The 15,597-nt window shown below is 45.7% G+C and overlaps 1 protein-coding gene across 1 annotated transcript in view; it reads right to left on the reverse strand.

Annotated features, from left to right (window-relative positions):
- Positions 1-15,597, reverse strand: part of LOC143925088 (contactin-associated protein-like 5) — a 613,155-nt gene that overhangs the window by 355,543 nt on the left and 242,015 nt on the right. Inside the window, exon 4 of the mRNA XM_077449678.1 lies at positions 11,510-11,657. Within this exon, the coding sequence (XP_077305804.1) occupies positions 11,510-11,657 (148 nt within the window). The remainder of the gene's footprint in view (positions 1-11,509; positions 11,658-15,597) is intronic.

Here is a 15,597-nt window from a genome sequence, read left to right on the forward strand (position 1 = left end):
CTTCCTCTTTGTCTCCCTGCAAAGGTAACGCATAATGGGCTACTATGCATCGCATATGTCCCATGTCCTGCAGGCTGCTTTGTGTAGAAATCTTCTATACGGGGTGCCCGGTCTTCTTCTTGGAGCTGAACTTTGGCATAGTGGAGACAAGATTAAAGAGGAAGTGAACCCTGATGGGTTTACTTCCTCTTTGTCTCCCTGCAAAGGTAACGCATAATGGGCTACTATGCATCGCATATGTCCCATGTCCTGCAAGCTGCTTTGTGTAGAAATCTTCTCTACGGGGTGCCTGGTCTTCTTCAGGCTTCTCCAGTTCAAAGTGCACTCAAGACGGAGACCTGCCCCATCCTCCCATCTCATCCATTAAAAAAAGCCCCTGCGTTGTTTATGCTGAATGTAACATGGATGGGGGAGAGTTGGATGAATGACAGGATCCCCTCCACCAATTTAGGGATTGTTACATTCAGCATGTTTGACGAAGAAGAGATTCCCAGGAAAGGTGAGTATAACACCCCTTTTATGGAGGAAATTTAGATTTTTTTTTCAAGCAACTAATAGGTTTGTCCCTGTGATCGAGCCATTTGCGACGAAACGCGTTAAGGAGGTGGTGGTTTCTTTTGTGTGGAGACATCATGATTGCAGCTATTTTGTTGCTTGAATAAAGTATTTAGAAGAGTGGAGATCATAAAGCAGGTCTTATTCATATATTTTCTTCAATAGTCACATTGGTTACCTGTAATGAATTATGTCCCACGTCCTACAGTTTGCTTCACGTTGAAATCTATTCTGCTTGGTGCCCAGTTCCCGTCTTGGTGCTGAACTCTGGAGCGGCGGGGGCTACCAGCCTCAGGCTTCTCTAGGCTAAAATGCTTTCAACACGGTCCTCCCATCTCATCCATTAAAAAAAGTTCCTGCCTTGTTTACACTGAATGTAATAGGAATTGTGAAAGGAGAAGAGTTGGAGGAATGACAGGATTCCCTCCACCATTCAGAGATCATGTTACATTCATTGTGTTAGACGAAGGGCTGCTGAACCCTTTTACTGAGGAAATTTTGACTTTTTTTTAAGCAACTGATAGGGTTGTCCTTGTGATGAAGCCATTTGTGGTAAAACGCGTTAAGAAGGTGGTGGTTTCTTCTGGCTGGAGGCATCATGATTGTAATCTGAGAAAAGCCTCAGCATTGTTTACATTGAATGTAACATGGGGCTGAGTTGGATAAATGACAGGATTCACTCCCCCCATTCAGAGATTGTTCAATTCAGAGTATCTTTGAAGGTCCTTCTGTCAGCCTGATTGGGGACCAGGCTCCCAAATTTGTTAATTCTATCTTTGAAGGTTGCCGATCTGGAAAAGAGGTTCCTAGAATGGTTACTATAAGACCTCTTTCATTGTAGAAATTTGGATTTTTTTTTTTTAAGGCAACTGATAAGGTTTTGATCAAACCATTTGTGGTGAAACGTGTTAAGGAGGTGGTGGTTTCTTTTGGCTGGAGACATCATGATTTCAGTCCTTGGAAGAATGGAGATTACGGGTCTTATCCATTTATTTTCTTCAATGGTCGCATCAGTTACCTGTAATGAAGTTTTCCCACAACCTGTAGGCTGCTTTGTGTAGAAATCTTCTCTGTTTTGTGCTCGGTCCTCTTCTTGGTGCTGAACTTCGAAGCAGTGTGTGTGTGTGGGGGGGGGGGGGGGGGGTAACAGCATCAGGTTTCTCCAGGCTAAACTGCATCCAAGACGGTTCAACGGAAACCCGTCCGCACCGCCTGTCTCATTCACTGAGAAAAGCCCCTGTGTTGTTTACATTGAATGTAACATGATCTGTGAATGGGGGAGAGTTGGATAAATGACAGGATCCACTCCTCCCCATTCAGAGATTGTTCAATTCAGTGTATCTTTGAAGGTTGCCGAACTGCAAAAGAGGTTCCTAAAAAAGTTTCTATAACACCTCTTTCATTGTAGAAATTTGGATTTTTTTTTTTTTCAAGGCAACTGATAAGGCTGTGCTCAAACCATTTGTGGTGAAACGTGTTAAGGAAGTGGTGGTTTCTTTGGAGTGGAGACATCATCATTGCAGCTATTCTGTTGATGCTTGAATGCACGTATTTGAAATAATGGAGATTGGAGTTGTACTTGTGATCAATAAATTAAAAAAAAAAACCTTTACATGCCTGATGAAGAGGTCCTGCTTGGCTTCCGAAACGTTGCGCTTATGTTGTGATGTGATCTTTCTGCAATTAAAGTTTTGGACTGCAATTCAAGATCCATGGTGTGCTGGCAAACGTGTATTTATCTGTGATATATCCATATATGTCCAGCTGGCGATAGTTTCAGCACCCACTACAGATAAGCCTCTAATCCAGGAACATGTGCGATTGGGATATATAGACAAGCGTACATATTCGCCAGCACACCATGGATCGGCAATTTTCGTCCAAAAGGTTTTAATGGAAAGGATCACAGCACAAAGGAAGGTACAACGTTTCGGAGCCCTTCGTCAGGCATGTATTTATCACATGCCTGACGAAGGGGTCCTGCGCGGCTACGAAACGTTGCACCTTCCTTTATGATGTGATCCTTTCCATTAAAACCTTTTGGATGAAAATTGCCGATCCATGGTGTGCTGGCACATATGTACGCTTGTTTGATGTTTCTAGGACCCAACTGGTAATTGCTGCAGCACCCAACACTTTATGAGCCATAGATACCAGTGTGCGATAGGAATATTGATCAGACGGGAATATACAGACAAGACTGTACTTGTGATCAGGTCATTTGTGGTGAAACATGTTGAGGAGGTTATGGTTGCTTTTGGGTGGGGACATCAAGACTGCAGTATTTCTGTTGATGCCTAAATAAAAGTATCTGAAAGAATGGAGATTGGAATGCGGCTGTTATTCTTTATTTATTTTCTTTACCCATGGCCTGGTGGGAGGAGCAGGTCTCAAGTGGTGCTATGGGTTTGAGATGTTTCAACTGTTTCAACTGATTTGGTTTTAAGAGCCCTTTCACATCTGCTTACTCTTCAAGGCTCACAATCGTGGCCAAAAGTTTTCAGTGTGACACAAATATAAATTTTCACAAAGTCTGCTGCCTCAGTTTTTATGATGGCAATTCTCATATACCGTATTTATCGGCGTATAACACGCACCCCAAGTTTAGGAGGGAATTTTAAGGAAAAAAACTTTTAGGAGGGAAGTTTAAGGGGAAAAAAACAAACTTACATGTATATGCCCATCAGTGTCATCTGCAGCCTTGTCCACCATTGCAGCCTTATGCAGCCTTGTCCACCATTGCAGCCTTATGCAGCCTTGTCTCCCATTGCAGCCTTATACAGCCTTGTCCACCATTGCAGCCTTGTCATGCAGCCTTGTCCACCATTGCAGCCTTATGCAGCCTTATCTCCCATTGCAGCCTTATACAGCCTTGTCCACCATTGCAGCCTTGTCATGCAGCCTTGTCCACCATTGCAGCCTTATGCAGCCTTATCTCCCATTGCAGCCTTATACAGCCTTGTCCACCATTGCAGCCTTGTCATGCAGCCTTGTCCACCATTGCAGCCTTATGCAGCCTTGTCCACCATTGCAGCCTTATGCAGCCTTGTCTCCCATTGCAGCCTTATACAGCCTTGTCCACCATTGCAGCCTTGTCATGCAGCCTTGTCCACCATTGCAGCCTTATGCAGCCTTGTCCACCATTGCAGCCTTATGCAGCCTTGTCTCCCATTGCAGCCTTATACAGCCTTGTCCACCATTGCAGCCTTGTCATGCAGCCTTGTCCCCCATTGCAGCCTTATGCAGCCTTGTCTCCCATTGCAGCCTTATACAGCCTTGTCCACCATTGCAGCCTTGTCATGCAGCCTTGTCCACCATTGCAGCCTTGTCATGCAGCCTTGTCCACCATTGCAGCCTTATGCAGCCTTGTCCACCATTGCAGCCTTATGCAGCCTTGTCCACCATTGCAGCCTTATGCAGCCTTGTCTCCCATTGCAGCCTTATACAGCCTTATCCACCATTGCAGCCTTATGCAGCCTTGTCCCCCATTGCAGCCTTATACAGCCTTGTCCACCATTGCAGCCTTATGCAGCCTAGTCCACCATTGCAGCCTTATGCAGCCTATAAGTCCACCATTGCAGCCTTATGCAGCCTAGTCCACCATTGCAGCCTTATGCAGCCTAGTCCACCATTGCAGCCTTAAGCAGCCTTGTCCACCATTGCAGCCTTATGCAGCCTTGTCCACCATTGCAGCCTTATGCAGCTTTGTCCACCATTGCAGCCTTATGCAGCCTTGTCCCCCATTGCAGCCTTGTCCCCCATTGCAGCCTTATACAGTCTTGTCCCCCATTGCAGCCTTATGCAGTCTTATCCCCCATTGCAGCCTTATGCAGTCTTGTCCCCCATTGCAGCCTTATGCAGTCTTGTCCCCCATTGCAGCCTTATGCAGCCTTGTCCCCCATTGCAGCCTTATGCAGCCTTGTCCCCCATTGCAGCCTTATGCAGCTTTGTCCACCATTGCAGCCTTATGCCGCCTTGTCCACCATTGCAGCCTTATGCAGCCTTGTCCCCCATTGCAGCCTTATGCCGCCTTGTCCCCCATTGCAGCCTTATGCAGTCTTGTCCCCCATTGCAGCCTTATGCAGTCTTGTCCCCCATTGCAGCCTCATGCAGCCTTGTCCACCATTGCAACCTTATGCAGCTTTGTCCACCATTGCAGCCTTATGCAGTCTTGTCCCCCATTGCAGCCTTATGCACTCTTGTCCCCCATTGCAGCCTTGTCTATTTTATTTGCCTGATTTTTATTTGTTTTAAATGCCGCCGCCGAGATACAGAGCCAGATGTGTATCTCGGCAGCGCGGTAGTTCTCGGCCGGCTCTTCTCGCCAGCTTTCGGCCGTTCTCGGCAGCTTTCGGCTGCCGAGAACGGCCAAAGGCGGCCGGAAGCCGTCGAGAAGAGCTGAAGGCGGCCGCAAGCCGCCGAGAACGGCCGTAGGCGGCCGAAAGCCGCCGATAAATGGCCGAAGGTGGCCGAAAGCCGCCTTAAAGAGCCGAAGGCGGCTGAAAGCCGCCCAGAGGCTCAGAATTTTGGGGGATCGGCGTATAACACGCACCCACGATTTTCCCCTGCTTTTAAGGGGAAAAAAGTGCGTGTTATACGCCGATAAATACGGTACTTCAGAATGTTGTGAAGAGCGATCAGGTGAATTGCAATTAATTGCGCATTCCCTCTTTTCCATGAAAATGAACTTAATCCCGTGAAAAAAAGACATCTCCACTGCATTTGTGAAGAAGGCTTCAGGGCGCCCAAGAAAGTTCAGCAAGCTCCAGGACCGTCTCCTACAGATGATTCAGCTGCGGGATCAGGGCGCCACCAGTGCAGAGCTTCCTCAGGAATGGCAGCAGACAGGTGTGAGGACATCGGCACGCACAGTGTGGAGAAGACTTTTGGAGGAAGGCCTGGTGTCAAGAAGGGCAACAAAGAAGTCACTTGTCTCCAGGAAAAACATTAGCCCTTGTACACACGATCGGAGATTCCGACCACCAAATACGTCGGATTTTGTCAGACGGATTTTGTCCGAAACTGTTGCATACACACGGTCGGACGAAGTTGTCGGAAAATCCGATCGTTCAGAACGTGATGACGTTATTTCGTTACGACGGGACTGCGTTCAGGCTAGTAGCCAATAGCTTTGATGTAGGAATTTGATCTGAGCATGCGTGGCACTTTGTCCGATCGGAATTCTCTACACATGATCGGAGTATGTCCGATCGGAGGATTTTGTCGGAAAATATTTCCGGCAAGTTAGAAAATTTGGTCCGACGGATATTCCGACGGAAACAGTCCGATGCAGACCACACACAGTCGGAATATCCGACAAAATGCTCCGATCGGACACAAAAAAATTGAAAGCATCGCCTATGGAGATTTTTAGGTACCGTAGTTTGTCGCCATTCCACGAGTGCGTGCAATTATAAAGCGTGACACGTTTGGCGTAACATCATCTTTCACATTATACAAAAAAAAATTGGGCTAATTTTACCGTTTCGTTTTTTTTTTTTTAAGCCATGAAAGTGTACCTTTTGCCAAAAAAATTGCGTTTAAAACACCGAAGCACAAATACCGTGTGACATAAAATGTTGCAACAATCGCCATTTTATTCTCTAGATTCTCTGCTAAAATATATATATAATGTTTAGGGGCTGTAAGTAATTTTCTAGCAACAAAATGCAGATTTTAACTTGTAAACACCAAATGTCAGAAATAGGCTTAGTCATGAAAGGGCTATAACACAATGCACCACATTGCATGGCATGTGTTTATGTCTATACTGTATGTACTTTATATAACATGGGCGTAAATAAGGAGGGGGTAAGGGGGGTCCAACCTCCCTTTAAGTATCCATGGCACCACAGCTAGTGCTGACAGTCTCTGCACTACTGAAGAACTGTTGCCACGCTCCTGCTGCCCTTTAGGCTTCAGACTCTGGGACATTTATGTTGGGAAGGAGGGAGGGAAGTGGAGATTTATGGAGGGATTTATGGAGGGAAGATTTGTACTAGGGGGAAGAGTGTGATTGTGTTGGGGTGTGATCTGTACTGGGGTTGTTGCTGTACTGGTGAGGGGAGGGATCTTTACTGGAATGTGCTAGGGGAAAAGGAATATGTAATGATGGTGGTGGTGGGGGGGGGGGGGGGGGGTCTGTACTGTGTGAAACTCTTCCACCTGCTCCATATCCCATTGATCCCACCATCATCAATGACACCGATGCATTAAGTGAAAGAGAATGGCATCTCATTTATATTTCATTAGGTGGCACCTCGTTGTACATCTCTGAGCCGCCGCCAATAATTCTACTGATTCCATCGAGATCGGAAACATCTGCATATTGAACGCAAGTCATCTTAAAAGATACGTATAAATATTTATGCTTCAGCAAGCCCTGATTACATGTCTACATGATACAAGACAAAAGGCAAAATAAAAGGCATTAATGCTAATGGTATCCTATCAGTGTCACTTACAGCACCGGGAAATAAGTCACCCTAGAGTTAAAAAAATAAATAAAAAATAAAACGCAAGGCTGAAAATGTTAGAAAAGCAGCCAAGATGCTGAGCGCTCAAACCAAGAAATTCATTATAACCCCAGCAATGATTGTATTCAATAAAGCTCAGAGACCCGAGAAAGGGAGCGCCCCACGTAATCCCAACAACCTGTTTTACTTTGTTTCCAGTTATAGGGTATCCACTGATAGGGTAGCACAGCCAGCCCTCCTGTACTGGGCCCGGGTCCCATCAGTTCAAAAAGGGGGGGGGGGGGACGGTCTTATTGCAGACACTGATCCTCTTTTGCCTCCCTCTGCAGAACTGCCAGCTTCTCCTCCTCCTTTCTCCCTACGGCTGCACTGCAGGGGTCCTAGCACATGCGCCCCTTCCACCTGCTGTCTGAACCCCCGTGTGCCCCTTTCCCCCAAAGCACCGCCAGCTTCTCCTCCTTCTTTCTTCCTACAACTGCACTGCAGGGGTCCTAGCACATGTGCCCCTTCCACCTGCTGTCTGAACCCCCGTGTCACCTTTTCCTCCAAAGCATCGCCAGCTTCTCCTCCTCCTTTCTCCCTACGGCTGCACTGCAGGGGTCCTAGCACATGCGCCCTTTCCACCTGCTGTCTGAACCCCCGTGTGCCCCTTTCCCCCAAAGCACCGCCAGATGCTCTTCCTCCTTTTTCCCTACGGATGCACTGCAGGGGTCCTAGCACATGCGCCCCTTCCACCTGCTGTCTGAACCCCTGTGTGCCCCTTTCCCCCAAAACACCGCCAGCTTCTCCTCCTCCTTTCTTCCTACAACTGCACTGCAGGGGTCCTAGCACATGTGCCCCTTCCACCTGCTGTCTGAACCCCGTGTGCCCCTTTCCCCCACAGCACTGCCAGATTCTCCTCCTCCTTTTTCCCTACAGATGCACTGCAGGGGTCCTGGCACATGCGCCCCTTCCACCTGCTGTCTGAACCCCCGTGTGCCCCTTTCCTCCAAAGCACCGCCAGCTTCTCCTCCTCCTTTCTCCCTACGGCTGCACTGCAGGGGTCCTAGCACATGCGCCCCTTCCACCTGCTGTCTGGCCCTTTCCTCCACAGCACTGCCAGCTTCCTTCCTCTCCCCTCCCGCCGGAAGCTGCTGCGGGCACACAGGGGGATGTTTCAGGATGGAGAGTAGGGGGAGGGGGCCAGTAGATAACATATTTCTTTCTTCCTTCCCTGAATGAACACAGAGAGCAATCAGTACTGATCACTCCTGTGTCCATTTATCAATGAAGCATGGTAAACTGTGTTTGCTATTCTTCCATTTGTGATTGATCAGGGAGCCTCAGAGCGCTTCCTATTCATTCACCTGTGCAGCTGAGGCTACAGAGAAGGGGGCTGAGGAATCGATGTTCTCAGTCACTTTCAGTTGGGGCTCTCAGGTAGGCTGTATGGGGCCCTGTCGTCTCTAACAGCAGCCCTGCTTTTACCACTGAAATGATGGACTCTGTTAGTTCAAATCCTTTCTGGCTACTTGGGCTCCGCTGACACTTTGCGCCTGGAATTGCGGGTAGAATCGCCACGATTCTGTTCTGCCCGCGATTCCAACATCAAATGGCAGTTGCTGCACAATGCACGTTTGGGTGCCATGATCCCTTAATGACACCCAAACGTGATGAGATTCTGCCGCGATTGTCGAGCGTCAGGATTGTGCGGGCAAAGTGCGTGTGCCTTTCAGGCTCTATTCACACTTCGGAACTTTGAATCCTGGGCAAAATTTCAAATCGCATGGTGATTGCTGGACAACTAGCAATGCGATAGGGATACTGGCGCCCCAAATGTGATGCGATTCTGCCACGACCGTTGTGTGACAGGATCGCATGGCAATTGCAGCAAAGCACGACAATGTTTGTATCTCTCTATCCCCCATCTGATCAATGTTTATAAACAATGTTACTTTGTATCTCTATCTCCTGTCTGCACAATGTTTATAAAGAATGTTACTTTGTATCTCTCTATCTCCTGTCTGATCAATGTTTATAAAGAATGTTGTGCTTGCTTTGGCAGTCCCACCAGGACAATTTAAAAAAATATATATTTTGATGAAAATCTGATGCTTCCTCGCTGAGATTTGAACGTTTCATTCTTTTTTTATTTTTATTTTGATTTACTTTTTATTTATGTCATGAAATATTAAACAATGCACAAAAGTAAGTAAAGTGCCACAGTGCCAAAGACACCTTCCTAACGCTTTTTAATCTGTTCATTGTGATTGTTTGATTGATACTAAAAAGCAAAACAAAATGAATACATAATGAAAGAGTCAGTCTGATTGGATACATTGGAAATGCTTTTTTTGTGATAGAATCACCCGGGACGGTGGCTTTTGGAGGGGATTGAATGCCTCTTGCCCACCGACTGTGGGCCGTGGCATCGGATGGAGCTGCAAGCATTTAGTCGGATGTTCTGTTATCTAATGCAAAAGGACATTATTAACGGCTTCCGGACCAGCCGCCGCAGTTTTACTGGCTCCCCTGCGCAAAATCACGCTACCGCACGGGGTCCGGATAGCAGGCGCGCGCCCGCTGCACAGTGGTGGGTGCCGATTCTCGTGGCCCCATGGTCGCGATGACTGCCGGCCATGAGCGATCGTGACCAGGAGACACAGAACAGGGACGGGTGTGTGCAAACACAAACTTCCCGGTTCTGTTCTGAGAGGAGTGGAAGATTGTGTGTTCCTGTTAGCTAGGAATCACGATCCGTCACTTCCTGTAGTTAGTACCCCCCCCTTCAGTTAGAATCACCTCCCAGGGAACACAGTTAAGCCCTTTACCGACCCCTAGTGTTAACCCCCTTCACTGCCAGTGACATTTTTACAGTAATCAATGCATTTTTAATCGCACTGATCGCTGCATTAATGCCAATGGTTCCAAAAATGTGTCAAAATTGTCCGATGTGTCCGCCGTAATGTCGCAGTCACAATAAAAATCGCTGATCGCCGCCATTACTAGTAAAAATAATAATAATAATAATAAAAATGCTATAAATCTGTCCCCTATTTTGTAGACGCTATAACTTTTGCGCAAACCAATCAATATCTGCTTATTGACTTTTTTTACCAAAAATTTGTAGAAGAATACGTATCGGCCTAAACTGAGGAAAAAAATTGTTTTTTTTATATATTTTTGGTGGATATTTATTATAGCAAAAAGTAAAAAAGAATGTGTTTTTTTTCTCAAAATTGACGCACTTTTTTTGTTTATAGCACAAAAAATAAAAAACGCAGAGGTGATCAAATACCACCAAAAGAAATCTCTATTTGTGGGGAAAAAAGGACGTCAATTTTGTTTGGGTGCAACGTCGCACGACCGCGCAAATTTTCAGTTAAAGCGACGCAGTGCCGAATCGCAAAAAGTGCTCTGGTCAGGAAGGGGGTAAAATCTTCCGGGGCTGACGTGGTTAAAAAGGCCATGATGGTCTCTGCCAGCTTGGGACTCATTGCTGATGGTGATGCCATCTGCAAGGTACCTCTCTGGGGCCCCCGGCCATAATGTGAATTGTACTCAGTGTCAGGGCTGGGCTCAGCCCTTCCTTCTCTGAGCTGGCCGCTCAGCTGTCGGATAATTGCCAGCTCCCATCTCTCTCCACAGTTACTCAGCTGTTGATGATATCCTGCTCGTCAGTCCTGCCTACTTAAGCCGTCCAGCCCAGAGGGTCTCTGCCTTCGTCTTGGTCAACATCACAGAAACGTTCTCCTGCAATCCTGTTCTAGACTTGCTTTGCTGACATCCCTTCTGGCTCCAGATCCTGCTTGCTGTTCCACTACATTGATCCCTGACTTTTGGCTTGGCTGACTATCCATTCCGGTTCCTGAACTTTGGCTATGTTTTGACTACGTTTGTTCTTTTTACTTTTATTATTAAACACGTGTGATTCAACTGTACTTCTGTCTCGGCCTGTTTTCATGGTTTCTGACACTCTGCCAGCTTGGGATTCATAGCTGATGTCATCAGCAATCCACTTGTCTGGGGCCCCCGGCCATAATGTGTATTGTACTCAGGATCTCGGTGACGGCAAGTCTGGCCTGGAAGGAAATCTCTGATTGGTAATAGTCTGGGTGGGCACTCACCCAGGTCACACAAGTGGCTAATTAAGGATCCTCTGTGATGGGATTAGTCATGAGTCAGCTCTACCTCGTTACCTAAACCATTGTGTGGTGTTTTGGGTAATTATTTGGGTCATTGTTCATGTGGTGAGTGACCTCCTCAAGTGTATAAAAGCCTGTATTCTTGTTCAAATAAACAGTTCTTATTCTGATTTACTCAAAAGCTGGTGTTGCCTAGTTCTTGGGGTAACTATAACCAGATTCACCGATCTCGGGTTCCAGAGCTTAGGAAGCGATATACTGACGGGAGCACTAAAGCGGAGTGTGGGAAGGGATTCCGTCACACTTTTCAGCCAATACAACGACAAAGTAATGCAAGAATGTGAACCTACTTACTATATGAACACCCATAGACTTCCACTCTCATCCCGATCCTCCCGCTGGGGTTCCAATCCAAAGGGACAAATCTAAGGAATCTGGCTTTTATGGAATGCTGAAACTTGTGGTTCACCACACCATCAGCGTTTATGTTTCCAGGAAAGACCTATAGAAGGAATGTGACAAAAAATAAATGATAAGTAAACCGACTCTCTTACTGCAAATATTGGCATTTTCAAAGGCAACCATGAAATCTGTTACTTGAAATCCTCTGGAACTTATGGGGATTGCTGGATTAAAAGCTTTACTACAGGAAATCAGCGACATACACAGCAAAAAATAAACATACAAAGGAGCGCTGTCACCTGAAAAGGGATTTGAAATTCTTTCCATCCAGCCCTGAGATTTACAAAGCCTTGCCTCAGAGCACAGGCAGAGCAGAAGACCTGATTTATTTTATGATGCAGCTGAGTAACACTTATGTGATTCTTTAAGAATAATAAGAATAATAATAGCAATATATATATATATATATATTCCTTTTTTTAATATAATATAATTTATTAATATATTTATATTACATATTAATAATATATAATAATATGAGAACATAGTAAAAATGAAATACAAATAAAATATATGTAATATTAATATGTAATAAAAAAAATATAAAATATATATTCCTGCACCTTCACACAAGAGATCACCCCAATTCCTGCACCTTCACACTACAGATCACCCCAATTCCTGCACCTTCACACTACAGATCACCCCAATTCCTGCACATTCACACTACAGATCACCCCAATTCCTGCACCCTCACACCTCAGATCAGCTACATTTAATACACCTTCACACGCACTTCATTTAACCCCAAATTCCTGCACCTTCTCACATCAAGTCACCCAAATTCCTGCACCTTCACACCACAAATCACCACATATTTCTGAACTGTCACCCCTCAGATCACCCCAATTCCTGCATTTTCACACCTCAGATCACCCCAATTCCTGCATTTTCACACCTCAGATCACCCCAATTCCTGCACCTTCACCCCTCAGATCACCCCAATTCCTGCACCCTCACACCTCAGATCACCCCAATTCCTGCACCTTCACACCTCAGATAACCCCAATTCCTGCACCTTCACACCTCAGATAACCCCAATTCCTGCACCTTCTCACATCAGGTCACCCAAATTCCTGCACCTTCATATTTCAGGTCTCCCCAATTCCTTCACCTTCACACCACAAATCACCACATATTTCTGAACCGTCATCCCTCAGATCACCCCAATTCCTGCACCCTCACACCTCAGATCACCCCAATTCCTGCACCTTCACACCTCAGATCACCCCAATTCCTGCACCTTCACCCCTCAGATCACCCCAATTCCTGCACCCTCACACCTCAGATCACCCCAATTCCTGCACCTTCACACCTCAGATCACCCCAATTCCTGCACCTTCACACCTCAGATCACCCCAATTCCTGCACCTTCACACCTCAGATAACCCTCATTTCTGCACCTTCACACCTCAGATAACCCTCATTTCTGCACCTTCACACCTCAGATCAGCTACATTTAATACACCTTCACACGCACCTCATTTAACCCCAAATTCCTGCACCTTCTCACATCAGGTCACCCAAATTCGCCCACCTTCATATTTCAGGTCACCCCAATTCCTGCACCTTCAGAACTCAGATCAACCTGATTCCTGCACCTTCACACCTCATATCAGCCCCAATTTCTGGACCTTCATACCAATTCCTCAACCTTCGCACTGCAGATCACCCCAATTCCTGCACCCTCAGATCTGAGATAAGCTCCAGTTGTTGTACCTTCACAGCTCAGATCACCCCAATTTCTATACTTTCACTTCTCAGATCACACAAATTCCTCAACCATCACATCCCAGAACACCCCAATTCCTGCACCTGCACACCTAAGATCCCCCCAATTCCTGTATCTCCAGATGCCAAATCAGCCCCAACTCCTGCACCTTCACAACTCAAATCACCCCAATTTCTGTACCTTCACTTCTCAGATAACACAAATTCCTCAACCATCACATCCCAGAACACCCCAATTCCTGCACCTGCACACCTAAGATCCCCCCAATTCCTGTATCTCCAGATGCCAAATCAGCCCCAATTCCTGCACCTTCACAACTCAAATCACCACAATTTCTGTACCTTCACTTCTCAGATAACACAAATTCCTCAACCATCACATCCCAGATCACCCCAATTCCTGCACTTTCACACCACAGGTCACCCCAATTCCTGTATCTCCAGATGCCAAATCAGCTCCAATTCCCGCACCTCCAGACCTCAGATCGCCCTCAATTCCTGCACGTTCACACCTCAGAGCAGCCCCAATCCCTGCACTTTCAGACCTTGGATCACCCCTAATTCCTACACCTTCACACCTCAGATCATCATCAGAGTTGATGGGTTTTTGCATTTAACCTGTTGCAGCTGGTGGGGTTATATTTTGTAGCAGAAGGAAGAGGGTAGGCAGAGGTGCTTCTTCGTGTAATGATGTCCTCAGATGGACCTACCTACGCTGGTACTGGGAAGAAGGCCATCACCTGAACGTCTCATGCCGCGTACACCCGATCGGAATTTCCGGCCAGGAAAAGACAGATGAGAGCTTTTCATCGTAAAATGCGACCGTGTGCACGCTCCATCGGAATTTAGCTGTTCCGAATTTCCGCCAGCCAAAAATTTATAGCATGTTCTCAATTTTCCCGACGGAAAAACTTTCTATCGGAAATTCCGATCACGGGTATGCAGTTCCGACACGCCAAAAATCACACATGCTCAACTACGAGACGGAAGCTATTGGCTACTGGGTATTGAACGTCCTTTTTCTAGTAACGTCGTACGCGTTGTACGTCACCGCGTTCTAAACGATCGGAATTTGATCGTGTGTAGGCAAGACAACTTGAGCCGAATTTCGTCTGGAAAACCATCAGAGCTTTTTTTCCGACGAGAATTCCGATCGTGTGTACGACCTCGGGCACTAAAATGTAATAGAATTTTGGTGGGCTGCAGAGTGGCAGTGAGTTGCCATTGAAGCCTATGGCAGCCGCATGCAATGTATTGGTAGGTAACAGGGGCCCACCAGAGGAAGCTCCGGTCTTCTGTCATGCCAGCTTCTGTACACACCGCATGACCATCTTCTGGATGCCAATGAAAATGACATCACATGCCCACCACCCCTGCGCCCATGGCTGAGGAATGCCTATCCCTGCTTTAATATCTTGCCGCTACAACCACAATAAACTTTCATGCTTTGACAGATCTTTATGACAATTCATGAATCTCCCCGAAAAGAGCGCAGCAGTTTATATTATGGAGGTGATAATCCCTTCACAAAAGAATAGCTGGAGATATATACGCCATTATCTGTCAAAATATCTATTTGTTGGAAAATAAAAAAAATTTGTTTTGAACTTTTTCTCAGTATATTAAACTCAGATTTTGATGGCGGCATTCTCCATCACATTATTATCGCTGAATATATAAACGGAGGCTTCACAAAGGTTTTTTTTTTTTTTTTTTTCCTATAATAGTCTCTTTTATGCCAGAAAATCACAACTCATCCTCTTCTCTTTTATTTAATACATTAACATTTGTTTTAAACTAAATTAGTTCAGGTTGCATTATTAGTCCATGCGTAATATAGCAAGCAGATATCATTAGACATTAAAAAAAAAAAAAAAAAATAATAAAACGTTCAATTTAACATTTTAGAACACGCAGATAAAAAAAAAAAAAAAAAAATAATATTTCATTTCTTCCTTTCCAACACATAAAAGCCGAGAAGGGTCGGAGTTGTAGATTAAACCCGTCTAGACATCTTTATTTGTTTTGCTATCTGTAGACATATCATTGACTTTCTGCATTGCAATGCGGAGATGTATGGAGGAGATAATTTATGAAAAAGGCCAATTAGGCTTCTCAAGTGCAAAATAAACTTGGAGGGCAGGAGGGATCTGAGGCCGGGTTTATGTGATTATAGACAAAAACGCACTTCAATATATAAATATCACATAATAGTGAAAGTACAGAAAATGAATAAAAAAAAAAAAAAA

Source organism: Lithobates pipiens, unplaced genomic scaffold (assembly GCF_037356315.1).
Source record: "Lithobates pipiens isolate NorthernLeopardFrog02 unplaced genomic scaffold, aLitPip1_a1.2 Scaffold_22, whole genome shotgun sequence".
Classification (NCBI taxonomy): Eukaryota; Metazoa; Chordata; class Amphibia; order Anura; family Ranidae; genus Lithobates; species Lithobates pipiens.